At 51.5% G+C, this 18,892-nt stretch overlaps 1 protein-coding gene across 3 annotated transcripts in view; it reads left to right on the top strand.

The window, feature by feature from the left end:
* Positions 1 to 18,663, top strand: part of Coro1c (coronin 1C) — a 74,516-nt gene extending 55,853 nt beyond the window's left edge. For 2 of the 3 annotated variants that reach the window (XM_052755054.1, XM_052755050.1), the window contains exons 4-11: positions 9,012 to 9,141; positions 9,440 to 9,621; positions 10,681 to 10,800; positions 11,694 to 11,798; positions 12,687 to 12,832; positions 14,670 to 14,727; positions 15,546 to 15,791; positions 16,553 to 18,663. In XM_052755054.1, coding sequence (XP_052611014.1) covers positions 9,012 to 9,141; positions 9,440 to 9,621; positions 10,681 to 10,800; positions 11,694 to 11,798; positions 12,687 to 12,832; positions 14,670 to 14,727; positions 15,546 to 15,791; positions 16,553 to 16,672 — 1,107 coding nt within the window. In that variant the 3' untranslated portion in view covers positions 16,673 to 18,663. The remainder of the gene's footprint in view (positions 1 to 9,011; positions 9,142 to 9,439; positions 9,622 to 10,680; positions 10,801 to 11,693; positions 11,799 to 12,686; positions 12,833 to 14,669; positions 14,728 to 15,545; positions 15,792 to 16,552) is intronic. The other variant, XM_052755051.1, reaches the window with a different exon arrangement.
* Positions 18,664 to 18,892: the final 229 nt, after the last annotated feature.

Genomic DNA, 18,892 nt, shown 5'->3' with positions numbered 1-18,892 from the left:
CATGAGTTTATGTGCACCGTGAGCATGCTAGAGCCGCAGAGACCAGAGGATAGCATTGGATTCTTTGGGACTGGAGTTAAAAAAGGTTGTGAGCCGCCTTGTGGGTGCTAGGAATTGAACCCAGCTTTTCTGCAAGGGTAGCCAGTACTCTGTTGAGCCATCTCTCCAGTGTGCCCATGCCTTCATTTTTAAAGCGATTTTTTTTTATTTCTAATTTTTTTATTTGTCTTAAAATTTCAGTTCTGGTTTATATTTCTTTTTTTCTTAATGTCTTTTAAATCTCATTTTGAAATAGCATGCTAGCTTTTTATTAACCTTTGAAGCATGTCTTTTTAGCATACTTTAAATTCTTTTTAGGTTTATGTATTTTATGTGTGGGTGTTTTATCTGTGTCTGTCTGTGCACACATGTGTGCTTGTTGCCCATGTAGGTCAGAAGAGGGTGCTAGATTCCCAGAACTGGAGTTGTAGAAGTTTGTGAGCCACCATGTGGGTGCTGGGAATAGAACCTGGATCCTCCAGCAACAAGAGCTCTTACCTGCTGGCCATCTCTCTCACTCCACCCTGTCATGTGGGAGTGCATGTGCGTGCATGCGTGCTCCCACCGAAGTTTTGTGTGAGTTTAGTTTGAAGTTTCCGGAAGGTAGCTTGCTTTGGCTTACTGCTCTCATAGAGCGTGTTTATGTAGTGTTTAGAAACGTGGAGGCTTGCTCTCCTGGCCTGCCTTTTGTTTGGCCTTTCTCATTCCTCTGCTGTGTCCATGTCCTTGTCCCATCCCCCTACCCCCACCCCCCCATTTCCTGCCTGCTCCAGCGGGATCAACCCTTCCCTCGGGGCTCTCTTCCACTGGCCTTTCTTGTCAAGGGAAAGAAGCCCTTGCTGGGGTCTGAGACCACTAGGCCCAGGGTGTATCTGCCTCTGCAGTCCTTGGGGTGGGGTAGGAAAGGTGGCCAGAGTGTCAGTCACCCGCTCTGCCGGGTCAGGGAAGTTTGGGTTCTCATCTGTCCCTGAGTGCTTTGGTCTGATATCTGCTCTGTTGTATTTGAGGTTTGGGCAAATCCCAAAACCAGCTGTCATTCAGACCTCTCTCTTCCAGAATCCTCTGCCACTGCCCCTGTCTTGGCAGAGCAAACACTTTGTTAGTTAAGTAGTGCTCTGGGCTCAATCTTCCTAATTTCCCTAAACTCTTAAGTATGGGCCTGGCACTTCGATCACTCCTCAATCACTCAATGGCTCTAAATTGTGTGTTCTGACAGACGTGTTGAAGCGTTCCGAGCTGAGCAGCTGAAGGGAACTTCACAGGCACGCCTGCTCATCTCCCTGTCTGTCCCGACTCCTCCCTCCACCACCGTGCTAAGGGCAGTAGATTGTAGACTTTCACACACACACACACACACACACACACACACACACACACACACACACCCCTCTTTTCATTTTAAACGGAAGAGCTCTGCATGGGCTACTGGCGGGGACAGTGGCCCCGGAGCCTCAGGTGATAGACAATGTGCTGGGGTCTCAGGCCAGCTGAGAAGTTCCCAGACTCTCTGCCTCCGCCTCACGTAGACAGTGGGGTGCGGACAGAAAGCCAGGCCTGTGGAGAGGGTCGGGCGGAACTGGAAGTTCATAAGGACTGCAAGACCACCTTCAGTTGACATTCTGTAGGAGAGTTCAGCGGAGCCGGTTCATCACAGGGCTGTGAGAGGATGCGCTTCAGTTTAAAAACTGCTTTTGAATTATTTAAGCCCATTGGGTTGTAAACGTGAATTTGTTCATTTTATCGGCTGACTCGGTTGAAGTGGCATCTCCGGTGTTAGGACAGAAAAGGCCAATCCCCATTATTTATCTGCAGCTTTGAATTTAGGACTCCCTTGCTTCCTCTTCCAAATGCTAGATTATCGGTGTGGCCACCACGCTAGCATCTCCATCTTTTATTGTTTTTACATTTTACTTGGTGTGGTGGGGGAGGTTCGTGGAGGTCAGAGGGCGTCTTTTGGGGAATTGGTTCTCCTTCTGCCTTGCTGAGGCTGGGTCCCCTGTCTGTGCCACGCTGTGGAGTCGGGTTTAGGTGGCCTGTGAGCTCCAGGCAGCCCTCCTGTCTGCCTCTTCCTGGTAGGAGTGCAGGTGTTGCAACTGGCACCATGGTCTCCATCTTTTCACATGACTTCGGGGATTGAACCCTGCTGTCAGCAGTCACCTCTACCCACTGAGCCGTCTTGCCAGTCCCGCCTCCCCGTCTTTTAAGGGTTTTTCTATCTGTGTATATATTGGTTTTTCGAGACACAGTTTCTCTGTGTAGCCTTGGCTGTCACTCAATAGGCCAGGCTACCTTGAACTCACAGAGATCTGCGTGCCTCCGCCTCCCAAGTGCTGGTTTAAAGGCGTGTGCACTAAGCACACCTAGCAAAACTGCATTTTTAAAATGTGCCTTGGTGTTTTGTCTGCACGTGTGTGGGTGTCAGATCCCCTGGAACTGGAGTTACAGACAGTTGTGAGCTGCCATGTAGGTGCTGGGAATCAAACATGGGTCCTCAGGAAGAGCATCCAGTGCTCTTAACTGCTGAGCCATATCTCCAGCCCTTAAAGGCCTATTCTTTAAGCAGCCTAAAAGTGGAGTCTAGTGGACAGCTTGCATTTTAGGTCCTGCTGTTTGGAGCAGTGTTTGACACTAACGAGCAGCAGGTACGTTCTCCTCCCAGAAGCTGCCCATTGCCTTTGGCCAGTCCAGGGTTCTGTAGTGTGCCGTCTGTTCTTTGGCGATGGCTTCATATGGAGAGTTTTTGAGATTGTGGTTTCTAAATATTTTACTTGGAGAAATTTTAGCCCCAGTAAATGGCAGGGACTGAAATACTTCCAAGAAGAGTCAAGTTAGGTCCAAGACTGCTGTTGGCCACCCTTGTTGTCTGGAGAGCAGTGATCAGACATAAATGCAGAAGCTGTAGTTCAGGCAGGGGAGGAGGGGAGGTGCAAAGCGATGTCTCCAGAGTCTGCGAGATGGAAAGATAGCCCTTAACTGTCTCCAGCTGTCACATTCTAAGCAGTAGCAAATTATTTATTTTTGGTGAATGCTTTCACTCACCCCTCTTCTCAAATTAGACTTTAGCCTATAGAAGTAAACAAAAATAAACACTGGACCATGTTTATTTGTGCTTTTATCACGGGTTTTTCCAGCAAACTTTATTTCTTACAGTAGAAGTGGAAGCTGTGCTGTAGTGTGTCCCGGGGTGTGTCTGGTGTACAGATTGCCTCTGGGATGTTGATCGTTTGCCTTTGGCGGATCCACACTTAGTTCCAGGCTCAGCTTGCTCTCCAGAAAATTCTCAGGCACCACACTCTGCCTCATGGGGCCTCCAGGCTGCTCTACAGCAAATCCTTCACCTGGTGTCTTGAGAGACTTCCTTCGTGTTCCCTCTGAAATCAGTGCCTTTGGCTTTTTAAAAACAGGACCTTTTGCAAAGAAAGCACTCCGAGCCTGTAATTCTAGTGCCTCACCCAGTAGCGAGTTCCCAGAGGGTGATCAAGATAGGAGAGTGGGGTCTGGAAACAGTTTGTGTGCTTTAAATTTGTGCTGTGTTTGAAAAATAAAACCATTAAACCAACTGCATTTATACTTAAGAGGAGCCCAGTTTCTCCCTGCCCTGTCCCCATTGGACTGGCTCCCTGTCCTCTTCCCTGTGCAGGCTTTCACACGCACAAAGGACACTGATTCAGTTGTCCCAAACACATGCTTGAGAAGGTTTTTCAGAACCTTGCTGGGTTTTCAATATTGATACCCTCTTTCATCTGGAAGCCCTTTGGGGCTCATTGTTTTCCTTTCTTTCAGAACAAAACATGCTGTAGTAATGTGTTGTCCAATAGAATGTTTAAGGGACTTGAAGGCTTTTGTTTCTGTTTTCCTTTTAATAGTTGGGTAGTGACTTGTCCATGATGTGCTGCGGCACCCTCTGTGGAAGATACTTCTGCTGTTTGCCTCCCTGCTCACTCAGTGTTTGTGAGAAAGCAGGTTGGTGTTGGGGTTCCAGTCTGTAGACACAGAGCAGAGAAAAGCTCACCAGCCTGCCAGACAGCGCGAGCACTAAGTGTCCCAGGCATAAATAAACAAGGGCTTTCACACGTAGGGCATGTTGGGTGTAAGTGGGTACTAATTAGTTCAGTATAAGACAAGATTCCTTTCAGAAGTCACAGTGTTCAAACCTAAAAGTGTGTGTGGTCACAGGAGGGAAGAGGTGCAGTCAGGAACCGCAGCAAGCGCCTTGTGCCTGGCGGGTAGATGTACATGCTTGTATTCGATCACTGAAGTAGCGTAGGGGAGGCAGGGACAGGGAGGCAGGGACAGCACCCGTCGTGTGACATGGAAACTCGGGCTCACACGAGCGCGGTTTGTCAGAGGTGTCAGAGGCTGAGGAGGGCAGTGTTGGGGACACAGGCTTTCCAGCTCCAGGGCCATTGTCCCTCCCCATGAGCAGTTTCCTATTAGGGTAATACTGTGCAGAGCCTCAGCTCAGTTGACCTTTCCAGAACCCTCTGTAAGCACAGCCCATGCTCCCTCAGGATAAACAAGGAGTTTGGCTCCCAGCAGCGAAGAGTTTAGTGCTAACATGGCTAATTAGCATCCTAGCCCCAGAGGCCCAGGCCAGAGTGCCAGCTTGTGCATAAGACTCAGGCATAGAGTGGCACTTATGCTCTTTGTCCCCGGGAAGCAAGACCTTCACTCCACATTGACAGGCCATTACCAGAAGTAGCAGGCACCCTCTGGGCAGAGAGCCAGATAATGACAGCCCGTGAGCAGGGCCTGCAGCGCCAGCCAGAGGGTGTGCTGAGTGTGGGAAGACACACAGCTCTTTCCCACAGTTCACGGCGAGAGCACTGTTTATTCTCATCAACGCACTGGTCCTGGTGTAGTTGCATTTTGTTTCACAGACTTTCCCAGACACTCCTTCAGCTGACAGAGTCTGTGCCGTTATAGTCTTGACTGGTTCCTTTCTCTGCTGGCCCCTCAGCCAGCCTCTCCAAGGCATTGTTTAGATGCTTTTTAGAAAATTGCTGTGTGCATTTGTGGTGTTTCTTTTGAAACTGGCCACTTGATCTCCTTTGTTCTTCTGTTCGCCTGCTCCTTTTCATTCTTAGAGGTCATCTCTTCAGCAGCTCCTGGATGGACCAGCTTGTGTGGTGTGGTGCTGGTGACGCTTGCCTTTTCAGTCAACACCTACTTATGGCAGCACAGCACTGGTCACACTGGGCTCTGTGAATAATATGAGGGATGAACCTAACTGATGTTACAGCGTTTCTGCATCATCCTAAATGTGTTGGTTTATGTCACCATGAACCAACCCACCCTCCACCATCACCCTAGGTCAGTGCAAACCTCAAGGTCACGTTAGTGGACACCCTCAGTCCAGCTGGAGCCCACTGCGGTGGGCAGTCTACATTTGTAGCACGTTTATGTGATTTGAACTCATCTAGCTCCAGCGCCTTCCATATCCTACCACTTCCGTTTGCTGTCTCTGGTTGTCTGTCTATTGGAAAGCGCAGTTTCTTGTTCAGCCGTTGAATCCTAGAGTGGGGCCCATGAAATCACCAGTTGAGACCTGCTCTGTGGTGGCTCCTCAGTAAATGCTGCATGTGTGTGGACCAGGAGTAAAAGGAAAGGTGCCTGCCTGGTCTAGTGCATCTCCTGCCTGATGGAGAGCCATGAGTCTGCCCAAAGTCCAGTGTGGACAGGTTTAAACTCTGTCATATAATTGACGTTTTGTTTTCATTGTTGACATTTCCTCTCCACTCAAGCAAGAGATGGTGAAGGAGAAGTAGAGAGAGCGAAGGCCCTGCTGACCCCGGCTGCTCCTGTATTCCAGGGTGGAAATGCTGGTGATACCCAGAGCCTGCCATGCATCAGGATTTATGAAGCTCACTGCTGCAGACCCTGGGGATCCCAGCAGGCTGAGGCGAGGGTGCCATCTGGAGCTAGTACATGGTGCTACCACACCTGCAGTTAGTTAGAAGCTTGGGTCAGATGCGTCTTGAAAAAATGAGTACCCTTTGAGTAACCAGTTTTCATGTCTGTCTCTGCCAACTTCACGCTTTCATCCAAGTAACAACCATTGTTTCCTGTGTGTTCTCTTGACGGTTCCAATCCTGATTATACTCAGACAACCAGGTTCAACCCAGAGCTGTTTGGCTAATCATAAACCTTTTAGTTTTATTAAAAATAAAAATTGTGTATTAGAATGAAAGCACACTGTCCTACTGGAGAGTAAGCAGTTGCCCCCGCACCCCAAGGGAGCAGACCTGTCTGGCCAGGGAGGAGTGAGGCAAGGCATGCTGTTACCCTGTCTTCTCTGCTGGCCTCAGCTGCCTGCGTAAGCTTGGCTAAGTGGTGGGAGCCGGGGTGGAACGTTAGGTGACCTCTAGGCTTGAGCCTCAAGGGCTTGCTTTATTTTCCTGTGATCTCCAGGAGAGGTTATGTTTACGAGTGGAACCAGCTATGACAGTGAGTGAATCACCCACTACATTTGCTCGTCTTCCAGGGTGGCAAACTGTTGTTGGCACTTTTGTAAGGCAGCAGCTGAGCTGAACCTCATACACTCACCTACCCCAGCTCTCCCCTGGTGCCACACAACTGAAACCAGACAGTTGTCTGCCCCTAAGGCCACCCTTCCTCACACTTGCTCCACTGCAAATGTAAAGTGTCCCTAAAAGCTCCAGCTTTGCTGAACTGTGCCCTTCCAGTCTTTTCAGGATGGTAAGCTTGCTCCTTTCAGTCTTCACTCTAAATGGGAGGTGGCCGGAGAGATGGCTGGCCGGGAGAGTGCAGGCCGCTCTCTAAGAGCATCTGGGTTTTGACAGGATCGCTGCTCTGAACTTCACTTTTCTGGAGTAGATGCCATCTGACAGTGCTCTCTAGGGCTCTAAACCTCCTTCTTCACCTGCTGTCCTGTGGCTCAGGCTTGTGATCTTGGCACTCGGAGGGAGGCTCAGGTGGGGAGGGTTGTTTGGAATTTGATGCCAGGCTGGGCTACGTAGCAAGACTCTAAAACAGGACAGAGCTCCCTCCCTTCCTGTTTTACATTGAGTCTTCTTTCTCTCTCTGCTGCGTTCCTCCTTCTCCTCCTGCCTGTGACCGTCAGCCAGCGGGTGTGGGCATGTGTGCCCGTGTATAGTGGGTGCACATTTCCCAATAATGTTGACCAGGGCAAGAACGCAGGTGCCCTCCTCTGTTGCTGTCCATGTCACCACCTTCTGACTCAGTGTCCTCACTGAGTCCAGAGCTCACAGGTGTGGCAGGGCCAAGTGACTGGCCCATGAGCTCTCAGAGTCCTCTTCTCTATGCCCCACCCCAACCAATACTGGAATTCTAGGCATGCCCAGTCATGCCTGGCCCAAACTCAAGATTCTCCTGCATGGCTAGCACTCTCACTCACAGGGCGGTCTCCAGCACCCAGAGGGTTGTTGTTTTTTTTTAAACATACACCTTGTTACAATATAATTAATGGGGCCAACAGGATAGCTCAGCAGGTAACGAACGGCACTTGCCCTGTGAGCCTAATGATGTGAGTTCAGTCCCTGGAACCCACACAAGGTGGAAGAAAAGAAGCAACTCTAGAAAGGTGTCCTCTGACCTCTACATGCACCATTCTGGTATGCGTGCATGCATGTGTGTACACATACACACAATGGCAGCAGCAGCAAGTAAGGTTTCTTTTAAAGATATAATTTATAGAGAATTTGCTCATTTAAAATGTGCAATGCAAGCCAGGCAGTGATATCATGCACCTTTAATCCCAGCACATTGGAGGCAGAGGCAGGTGGATCTCTGTGAGTTCGAGGCCAGCCTGGTCTACAGAGCAAGTTCCAGAAACCCTGTCTCAGATGGGGGAGCAGGGGTGGGGTGGGGAGTCCAATTCAGTGATTTTTCTTTTTTCTTTTTTGGTTTTTCGAGACAGGGTTTCTCTGTGTAGCCCTGGCTGTCCTGGAACTCTCTCTGTAGACCAGGCTGGCCTCGAACTCACAGAGATCCGCTTTCCTCTGACTCCTGAGTGCTGGGATTAAAGGTAGTGCCACCAGGCCTGGCTCAGTGATTTTTAATATGTTCATGAATCCATACAGCCACCAACACAAATTTTAGAATAGTTTCACCATTTCAGAAAGGAATGTGAGACTGGACGTGGTGACCCCCATGACCTTTAGTATATGATAGTTAAACTACACAGTGGGTAGCAGGTGAACTATGGAGAGAAAAGGACAAAGTGACTGATCCCCCAAAGAAGCACCGAGGAAGCCCTCTGCTGGATGAATGGTGTAAACACAGGCTCTGCTTTACACTGGAGTGGTGGAAATACCTCTACCACACTACAGAAAGAAAATCTCACTTGAAGAGAAAAGAGAACAGGATTCAGTCAGAATGAACAACCTGTGCTTCTGAGGACCCCATTGGCTGGCAGGTCCCAAATGAAGAAACACAAAGTTATCAAGTCCTTAGTATAGCCACACCTTAAAAACTATCTATCTGGGCTGGAGAGATGGCTCAGAGGTTAAGAGCACTGACTGCTCTTCCAGAGGTCCTGAGTTCAATTCCCAGCAACCACATGGTGGCTCACAACCACCTAATGAGATCTGGCTCCCTCTTCTGGTCATACATGCTGTATACATAATAAATAAATAAATCTTAAAAAAAAAAACTATCTATCTATCTATCTATCTATCTATCTATCTATCTATCTGATGTGGATGAGTGTTCTATCTTCATGTAAGTCTCCATGCCAGAAGAGGGCACCAGACCCCACTATAGATGGCTGTGAGCCACCATGTGGGTGCTGGGAATGGAACCCAGGTCCTTTGGAAGAGCAGCCAGTGCTCTTGACCACTGAGCCGTCTCTCCAGACCCATATATGTCCATTTTTAAGACTGTCACTTCCTTGTGCCTTTTACCCCAGTGCCACTGGGTGGCCACGGTGACCCGGAAGTGAAGTGTGACAGGTGGCTTTCAGACCGATAATCTCCTTCCTTTTCCAACAGGTTTGGCAGATCCCAGAAAATGGACTGACCCTTTCCCTGACCGAACCTGTGGTGATTTTAGAAGGTCACTCGAAAAGAGTTGGCATCGTCGCCTGGCATCCGACAGCCCGCAACGTGCTTCTTAGCGCAGGTAGGCGCCAGCGGGCTGGCTCGCCTGTGTGTGTGTGGGGGGGGTGACAGGTGTGCGTCCAGCCGACTCTAAACAGCGAGGCTTTGGCTTTGGTGTGGTTCTCGTTTGGGTTGACTGGTGGTTTTGTGTTGCTTTAAAAATGTTTCTTTACACAAATCCTGTCACTCCTGCCTCCTGCCAGGGAGGCCCTTGTCATCTGCACCTCCCTTCCCTGCCTTTGTGTCCCCGTGGGGCTTGCAGCTTTCTCTGATAAGCTGTGCGGGCCCTTCTCACCTTGTGGTCGATCTGCTTGGTGCAGGATGCGATAACGCCATTATCATCTGGAACGTGGGCACGGGGGAGGCCCTCATCAACTTGGACGATATGCATTCAGATATGATTTACAACGTGAGCTGGAACCGCAACGGTAGCCTCATTTGCACCGCGTCCAAAGACAAGAAAGTGAGAGTCATCGACCCCAGGAAACAGGAGATCGTGGCGGTGAGTGGCCTTAGCACAGCCCTGGTAGCCGATCAATAAACCTGGACTCTGCTTCGAGGGCTGGTGCTCTCAAACCACAGTGTCTCTCTTCTCTCCAGTCATTTCAGCCTTGGCTCAGCTCTGTCCCTTCATGGCGGTATATCCCACTGTATAACCCTGGCTAGCCTGGAACTCACAGAGATGTGCCAGGCTCTGCCTCCTGAGTGCTGGTACCACAGGGGTATGGAACGGCTCATGACGCCCTTAGGAGTTTTCAGGTCTGGGTGAGCTCAGACGAACTGTGACCTGTCTGGGAATCTCACTGGTGCTCTCTAGTTGATGCCCACCCCATCTCAGAACAGTATCCAGCTGCCCTGCAGACCTGCAGCAGGTCCTGCCGTCAGCTTAGTGCCCGGCGTCTGCCACCCAGCAGGGCTTCCACAAAGTCACATATCCTGCCTGAAGGTGTACATGTCAAGGCTGCAGCTGCAGGTGAGAAGTCCAAGAGCAGCTCACCTTAGCTGTGTTCTGAGGCTGTCTGAGATGTGGTGATGTTTATCGGCACCGTCTAGGGCTGGGTAGCAATCATGTCAAGTGCTTATGCACCACAGGGGCTTTCCAGCCCCTGTTTGTCCACCCAGTATCTTCAGGGGTGGCTCCTCAACCACCCTCATCCACCAGACAATGCTAGGACAGTTTCCTTGTCTCCTGTGATGTTGGAGACACTGTTGGCTGCCCCAGCCTGCAGGTCACCCTCTTGAGAACCATGTATGGCAGAGCCTTGCATGAGCTTTGTGGCTGCGGCGTGTGGGCTGGGGCAGCAGCAGACTGTGGTAGGAGTGGGGCTCCTCAGTCTGTCTGGGGCTCTGCTTGCTGCTGTGACCAGGTCACTGAGTGTCACTTCTTCCTCATATGGGGGCGGTTGTTAACCATGGCCTTGAGTCCTGCTCAGGGAACATGGAATGGCCTGCTGGGCTTTGGGGGGCAGGGCAGGAATGCTGGCTCCCAGTGTGGGCTTCCCACTCAGCCTTCCCACGTTGCTGTCTGATGGTATCACATCTGCATCTGCCCCCTCCCCAGGAGAAGGAAAAAGCACACGAGGGAGCCCGGCCCATGCGCGCCATCTTCCTGGCCGACGGCAATGTCTTCACGACTGGCTTTAGCCGCATGAGTGAGCGGCAGTTGGCACTCTGGAACCCGGTAGGCCCTTCCTAGCTTTCCCTTGTTCTGAGCGGGGCTTTGGGCTGGCAGGGCCTTAGGTTCTCAGTGTGGTCTTTAAGCTACTGCTGCCCTGAGTTAGCGGGAGGTTCTCATCCTCAGTGGAGCACGTCTAAGGTGCACTCATGAAGCTCCCGAGGATTCCACCACCTGCTGGATCGGGAAATGAGCTCTGTGTTGTTGAGTTCACGAAGACTGAGCACAGTCCTGCTTAGGGGAGTGTTTAGAGCTGGATAAGCGGTTTATACACCCTAGCTGCATGGGTGGAACACTGAATGTGCGAAGGAGGTCGGCCACGGTGGCAGCAGGGCTGTAGGATGCAGGGTGGCTTCTCTGGTCTTCGCTTTTCTAGATCTGTGCACCCTTCAGGAAGTAGTGGCTGGACAGATGGCTCGGGGCAGCAGGAGCATTTGCTGACTGCAGCACCTGCGCCTGTGCTCACACCTCCAGTTCCGGGGGCTCTGGTGCCCTCTTCTGGCCCCAGTAGGCAACTGCACTCATGCACAGGGGCTCACCACATGGCCCTGGCTGGCCTGGAACTCGCTGTGTAGACCAGGTTGGCCTTTAAAAACAAGAATCTTCTTAGAGAACAGCCGCAAAGGAGCCGTGCTGAGTGCGTTGACTGTGCGTGGTCAGTCAACACGCTTGTCGGGGGTTTGGTCCCTGGTGTCACGTGTGTGAGGGGTGGTCAGTCAACACGCTTGTCGGGAGTTTGGTCCCTGGTGTCACGTGTGTGAGGGTATGCCTGTGTTGGTCAGACTCGAGATTCTGCTGGGAAAATGGATTATGTCAAAGAATGTATAATAAGGTTATGAGAATTTGTCTTTTAAACACGTGCCTACGCATGTCTATATTGCTTTTGGACTTATTTTCAGAAAAACATGCAGGAGCCAATCGCTCTTCATGAGATGGACACTAGCAATGGGGTGCTGCTGCCTTTCTACGACCCAGACACCAGTATCATTTACTTGTGCGGGAAGGTAAGTGGGAGCGGGTGCCTGACGTGACATCAACCCTAGAAGAGGCAGGGCTCATCCTCCAGAGACCTGGAAGCCAGACAGTGTGACTAATGTATTATTTAAATGTTTTTAACGTGTGTGTGTGTGTGTGTGTGTGTGTGTGTGTGTGTGTGACTAATGTATTATTTAAATGTTTTTAACTGGTTTGTGCATGTGTGTGTGTGTGTGTGTGTGTGTGACTAATGTATTATTTAAATGTTTTTAACTGGTGTGTGTGTGTGTGTGTGTGTGTGTGCGCGCGTGTGTGTGTGTACGTGTGTGTGTGCGTGCGTGCATGCACGTGTGTGTGTGTGCACGTGCGCACGTTCCCTTTCAGACCAGGTTGTAGTCATTGGTCACACTGGCATAACTCACTTATTCTTAGCCTAGCTAGCACCTGCCTTGGGTAGCTTGCCAAAAAATAGCTGACCTCTCTAAACGAGATGACCGTGGGGTTTCACACACTACGAGGAGAGCCTTTGGTGCTGTCCAGGTCTCTTCTAGAGAGACCCCCTTTGATCATCCTCGGGTTGTCAGTTGTTGCCCTGGCCAGGGAGTGAACACACAGACAGGCAGTTGTGTTCTCAGCCACGTCCTCTGCTCGCTTGACTTTGAAGCTTATACTCAGGGCAGTTGTGTGGGCCAGTGACATTTTTGACCTGACATGCCTTAAAGGCCCAGAAGAGGAGCCTCCTAAAGGACATGCTAGAGGATTCTAAGTAGGAAGGACTTATCTTGGTGGGGAGACACCTGTTTTCTATTTTAGGCAAATGTCTTTGGAGAGAGCAGTGGTCAGCTACTGAAATTAGACTCCCATGAATTCTGGGGTGGTGTGGGGTACCACCCTCTTAAACAAAATGTTTCTTGTAGGGTGACAGCAGTATCCGCTATTTTGAAATCACGGACGAATCCCCATATGTCCACTACCTCAACACATTCAGCAGCAAGGAGCCTCAGCGAGGGATGGGCTACATGTCGAAGCGGGGACTTGATGTCAACAAATGTGAGATCGCTAGGTAAAGAATTGAACCCTAAGTGTCCGGTTGTTCATGACAGAGCAGGCCGACTCCAAGACTACCTTGGGGTGTTTGGAGTTGATTATAGCTTGTAACCTGTCCTTGCTGTGGGCCATGTTTCCTGGTGGCAGGTGGGTAAGAGCCTTGTGCCTTCATCTCCCAAGTGCTAGGGTTACAGACCTGCACCATTGTGTCTGGCTTCTTTTTTAAAAGTTACAGTATGCTGGGCAGTGGTGGTGCATGCCTTTAATCCCAGCACTTGGGAGACAGAGTCAAGTAGATCTCTGAGTCTGAGGCCAGCCTGGTCTACAGAGCAAGTTCAGGATAGCCAGGGCTACACAGAGAAACCCTGTCTCAAAAACAAAAACAAAACAGACCAAAAAAGTAGATGGTTGTAATCTGATCTGAATCCTGTCTTGACCACCTGGGCTGAATAACCAACTTGGGCTGAATATGAATTATAAATGCTCAGCCAATAGCTCAGGCTTGTTACTAACTAGTTCTTACAACTTAAACCCATTTCTATTCATCTATGTGTTACCACGTGGCTTGTGGCTTCATCTGTCCTCTAGCACATCTTGCTTCCTGGGCGGCTGGCTGGTGTCTCCTCTCACTCTGCCTCCGTCTCCCCACCATTCTTAGTTTTTTCTTTCCTGCCCAGCTTCCGGCCTGCCAGCTTCTCACTTATTTATTTACTTATTTTCTTAATTCTGTTTGTTTGTTTGGTTGGTTTGGTTTTTAAAACAGAGTTTTTCTGTGTAACAGTCCTGACTGTCCTGAAACTCACTTTGTAGACCAGGCTGGACTTGAACTCACTGAGATCTGCCTGCCTCTGCCTCCCAAGTGCTGGGGTTAAAGGTGTGCGCCACCACCGCCCAGCCTGTCACCTTTTTACTAACCAATGGGAGTAATACATATTTATAGTGTGGAAAAGGATTGTTCCACAGCACGTGCAGTTGCTAAAGCTCTGGTCTCTTGAGCATAAGTTGAGCTCATGTCTCCAGAATCCATGTTTATGCCTGCGGTGCACACCTGTAATCCCAGCAATAATGAAACGGAGTGGGAGGACACAGACCCTGGAAGGAAGCTCCAGAGTCAGCTAAGCTGGCCTGTGGCAGTGTCCGGGCCAGTGTGAGAAGGCAGGGCCAGCAGCAAGCTCAGTGGGTGAAGACACTCGCCACATGGCCTGCCAGCCCGAGAGTGATCCTAAGAACTGTGAAGTGGAAGAGGGAGCCGGCTCCATAGTTGTCCTCTGACCTGCACATGTGTGCCGTGCACGCGCACCCACATACTAACACACGCAGAAGTAACAGTGAACTGTGAAAGTGACAAGGGGAAGGTGCCTGCAGACTAGCACCAGCAGTTGTCCCCAGTGTGCAGTTCTACACACCAGCACGTGTGCCATGTGTGTAGAAACACAAGACACACACATGAGAACCCAAAGAAAAAAGTTCTGGTCGTGTGTCACGTGTCCAGTACCTCGTACTGGCAGAAGACTCAACACCCAGGGCACAGGTGCTGCCTCCTGTGAGTCTGTGCTCTCGTGTCTGAGGACGTGGTGAGTCACCGTGGCGTGGCCGTGCGGTCCACCAGCACCTGACACTTGGCACTGCTGCGGCCACATCTCCCAGGCCTCCCACACCTGCCATCTCCAGCTGCACGGGTGCGCTCAGTCTGTTTCCTCCTGTGCAGCAGCACACAGCCATGCTTGGGCCTGGGCAGCAGATGCGGTGGTCAGTGACGTGGGGCTCAGATGCCGTGGAGCACCGCAGAGGGTAGTCTGTGAGTGTCACTCACATGTCACCCACTGCAGCTTTGCCTTGTTTCTCCTCTGAAGGTTCTTCAAGCTTCACGAGAGGAAGTGTGAGCCTATCATCATGACTGTCCCCAGGAAGGTAAGTGTCCGGGCTGGGGTTGGTTGTGGGTGTTTTACCTGCGTGTGTGTCTGCACCGTCTGTGTGCTTGCCTGATCCTGAGATCAGAAGACGCTGTCAGAGCCCCTGGAACTCCAGTGCCGGGTGGGTACTGGCAATCAGGCCTAGGTCCCCCGCAACCACTGAGCCACCCATCACAGTTGCGGATAAAACATCGTGACTGTAAACAGCTTGAGGAAGAAGAAAGCTTTTATTTACATTTATAACTCTCGAGTGTGTATGGGGTAAGAGCCTGGAGCAGGAATTGATGCAGTATCCATGGAGAAGCACTGCTCGCTGGTCTGCTCTGTGACTTGCTCAGTCCGCTTTCTTACAGCACTCAGGGCCACCTGCCCAGGGTGGCTCCACTCACAGTGGGTGTGCCCTCCCACATGAACTGTCGACTGAGAAAACGCACTGTATGTAGGCTTGCCCACAGGGTGGTCTGGTGGGGGTGTTTCACAGTTGGGGTTCCCTCTTCCAAAACGACATAAAACTAGTCAGCACACCATCAGTCTCTCCAGCTCCGGGTACCCAGTTTTTAAGTAACTCGTGTTTCAAAAGAAAACTCAGATCAGTGTGATGGCACATGCCTGTGATCCCTGCTCTCCACACGGCAGGAGAGTAAGTCAAGGGTGAGACACACAGCTCGTGGTGGAGCACTTGCCCCGCACACATGCACACGTGCACACATGCACACATGCACACGGGACTTAGTCCTCAGCACTGCACAAAGACGAGCAGCTCCGGAGAACCCCAGCCTCTCCCGCTTACCGATGCTGCCCAAATGCCTGTCGCAGTCCGACCTCTTCCAAGATGACCTGTACCCTGACACGGCGGGGCCGGAGGCCGCACTGGAAGCAGAGGAGTGGTTCGAGGGCAAGAACGCCGACCCGATCCTCATCTCCTTGAAGCATGGGTACATTCCAGGCAAGAACAGGGACCTCAAGGTGGTCAAGAAGAACATTCTGGACAGCAAGCCGGCCGCAAACAAGAAGGGCGACCTCATCAGTGCTCCCAAGAAGATCACAGACACGGCCAGTGTGGTAAGGAGCGTGTGCTTGGGGCCGGGCTTGGCCTGTGTCCTCCGGAAAGCTCCCTGGTCCAGGGCAGTGCCGGGGATTGGTGACTCTCTGGTCTGCTCACCTAGCCAGCACTGGCTTTGAAATGGCTTACTGTGCTGTCTTGAGAGTGGACAGGATCCCTGCTGGGTTTTCCTGTCTTTCCCTGGTGAAGCATCATGGGAGTTGAGGGTCACAGGAACCAGGAAGTGAGTTTCCCTGCAGGTGGGGGAAATAGTGCCTGTGGGTGTTGTATAGTGTTGTAGTGCCTGTGGGGCTAGAGCCACGGGGTTGGGGGCAGCCCAGCCTACCACCAGAGGGCACTGGCACCACAGGAAAGGACAGGGGAGGAGCGTGGGGAGCCACGGGGACCAGAGTGCCTGCAGCACTGGTGGGGTTAGTGTTCTGGGCCCTGACAGGAAGCCAGCACCAGGATTGGAGCCATACGGTTCCCACTGAGTAAGCTCACTGTGTGTGTGTGGGGGGGGGGGGGGGGGGGGGGGGGGGGGGGGGGGGGGGGGCGTAGGGCTGTAGGTGCTCTGTGGTTTGGAGGCTTTGTCCACCCAGATGAGCCACGCTGAGGCTGCGCTTTCCTTGTGATCTCTCATCTGTCTCAGGAAGCCCTGCTGTCCTGGTTGGGTTGGGGTTTGCTGGTCCCAGAGGAGGAATGCCGGGCTAAGTGTCCTCTTCTGCACGGTTAGACTTCATTAATGCTCTCAGTCACCTTTTTCTGTTTGTTTTCTTAGCAAAATGAAGCCAAGTTGGATGAGATTTTAAAAGAGATCAAATCCATAAAAGACACAATCTGCAGTCAAGACGAGCGCATTTCCAAGTTAGAGCAGCAGCTGGCGAAGATGGTGGCCTGAGGCCCGCCCACCTCCACAGAGGGCAGCTGCTCATTGGCGTGCTCCGCGGGAGGGCAGACAGGGAGGCACTGCCATTGGAGACATCCCACTTCAGATCCGTCAGCCAGCAGCAGGCGGCACTCCAGCAGGGACGCAGTCCCTCTCCCAAATTGGCGAAAAATGAAAGCGGAGCTTTTATCAGGAAGCTGGTTGGTGTTTGACAGGCCCAGGGACTTGTTGAATTTACTACATTAAAATGCCAGGTATTCTGAATTTTAGAAACAAACCCACCCCAACCCAGTGTCCTGCCCACACACCTTTTGATGAGTGGGGCCAATGCCACCTTCACTCTGTGTATTTCTTCCTTTTGAATGTTGCCAAAACCAAAAGTAGCTTTTTTTTCTTTGTATTTTGCTACTTTGCAGTATTTGTGTGGTTGGTTCTTTTGGGTTCTCTTCCTCCTTAATTTGAAAGGGACAGCACTGTGTATGTTTATAAACTCAAGGAAGATGAGATGATTATTTTGTATAAAGTCTCACAGGAACAATTGGTGTAGCTACACGGTGCTGGCTCATTCGCAGCACAGATCTGGTCATCTAATGACTGTCCATCAGGACAACTTGAGGACCCACGCGCCACCCTCCATCCCCTTGAGTCTGCGATCAAACAGCTCTCATCCCCCTCTCTCCCCCACTAGGAGTGGGTGGTTGTTTGGATGGATTTAGCTCCTTGATGCGTCACGTGATTATAATCTAACCCAAACTAGCATGCATTTCTGCAGTTTTGTTCCACGCAGACTCTGTCGCGTCCATCCCCTCCAGCATTTTGGTTCGGTTCCGGTCCATATTGGACAAGAGCACCCAAGACCAGAGGATGCAGAGGTGTTGAGTGTTCTTGTCCCTCCAAGCAGCTTTCTTGGCCTCTGGGTGTGGTGTGGGGCTTGAACCCAGGAGCTGTGAGCAGAGCCTCTGCCTGGCCGTCCTCTGCGTCCTCTGCTCCTCTTTCTGCTGCCTCCTCTTCCCAGGCGCCTAGCCAGTCCTGTCTGTCTACTGCCTGTCAGGCCCAGTCAGTCCACAGGGTGTGATCTAAGGGCTCTGGAACATTGAGGTGAGGGAAAAGTCCAGAAGAAAGTAGAAAGGGGGTATAGAGACAGGCTGGAGCTCGCCATGCACAGGCACGGTCCACTGTGCCACACAAATCAGCTACTGTTCCCCAGCATTGACCATGGCTGTGTGTGGCACAGCAGTTCCCTGGACCTACAGAAGACAGGCTGAACCGTACCTGCCTCCCAGGGCAGCTGGAGCTCAGCTCCAGTTTCACATCCTTGTGCTGCATGTTTGTGAAGGCAGACGACCAGATAGTGTCCTAGGGATCGTGGAAGGCAGGCCTTGGCATGTGTTCGTGCTGGTGTGGGCACAGTGCTGGCTGCAGGCAGATCCACAGGGTATCAGGACAGGCAGAGCGTGGTGGCAGCTGCTTAGAGTATGGACTGACTGGGCACTGTGGTAAGAAAAGGCTCTCAGCCACCCACACAGGGTTGCTCTCTCCACAGCTCCAGGGCATCTGAACCTTTGTGGTTTGTGTGTGTGTCCTGTGTTTTTAATGTCGAAGTGGATAATGAGATGTAAAGAAGACATTAGTGACTTACAGACACACCGGCACTGTGTACCAGTGTGTTCTGCTGGGGACCTTTGTTTCGAGATTCAGAAATGCTCTGGAGTCTGGTCGAATTAATTACGTAGCAGTTGTTGGCGCTGGTGATGAAGCGCCAGAGGGAAGGTGGTTCAGAGAGAGGAAGGAGCAAGGAGAAGCCAGGGACCACAGTGTGTGCCAGGCTCGGAGTCAGCGCTGGGCACCTCGTGGTGGATTCCTTTCCCCTGTTTCGTCGCCGTCTTCTTAAAGCTGTGACACCAGAGGGCAGTAAACTGCTCCCGGGTCCGCTCTTATAGAGTGGCCGTAGTGCTCTGTCAAACACTCGCTTCCATTTTCAAAGATAAAAGACATTGATTACACCCGTGTGCTGTGTTTCTTTCCGCGCTGTCTCTGAGGCAGCCGCACCTCTGCTGGACACAGGTGTGCCGTGCAGCCGGGTGGCAGTGCTCTGAGAGTGAGGACTGGGGGTGGGGGTGGGGGTGGGCCCTGCGCTCCAAGGAAGGGCGATGCGGAGGGCCTCAGAGCCTGGAGCTGTGTCCAGATCCTCCAGACCCGCCTGGCAGATCTGCCTCCAGCCTCGGCGACCAG

This window comes from Peromyscus californicus, unplaced genomic scaffold (genome assembly GCF_007827085.1).
Source record: "Peromyscus californicus insignis strain IS unplaced genomic scaffold, ASM782708v3 Scaffold_2__1_contigs__length_46816999, whole genome shotgun sequence".
Taxonomy (NCBI): Eukaryota; Metazoa; Chordata; class Mammalia; order Rodentia; family Cricetidae; genus Peromyscus; species Peromyscus californicus.
The sequence above is the reverse complement of the archived record's forward strand: the minus strand, read 5'-3'. Positions and strand labels throughout refer to the sequence as shown.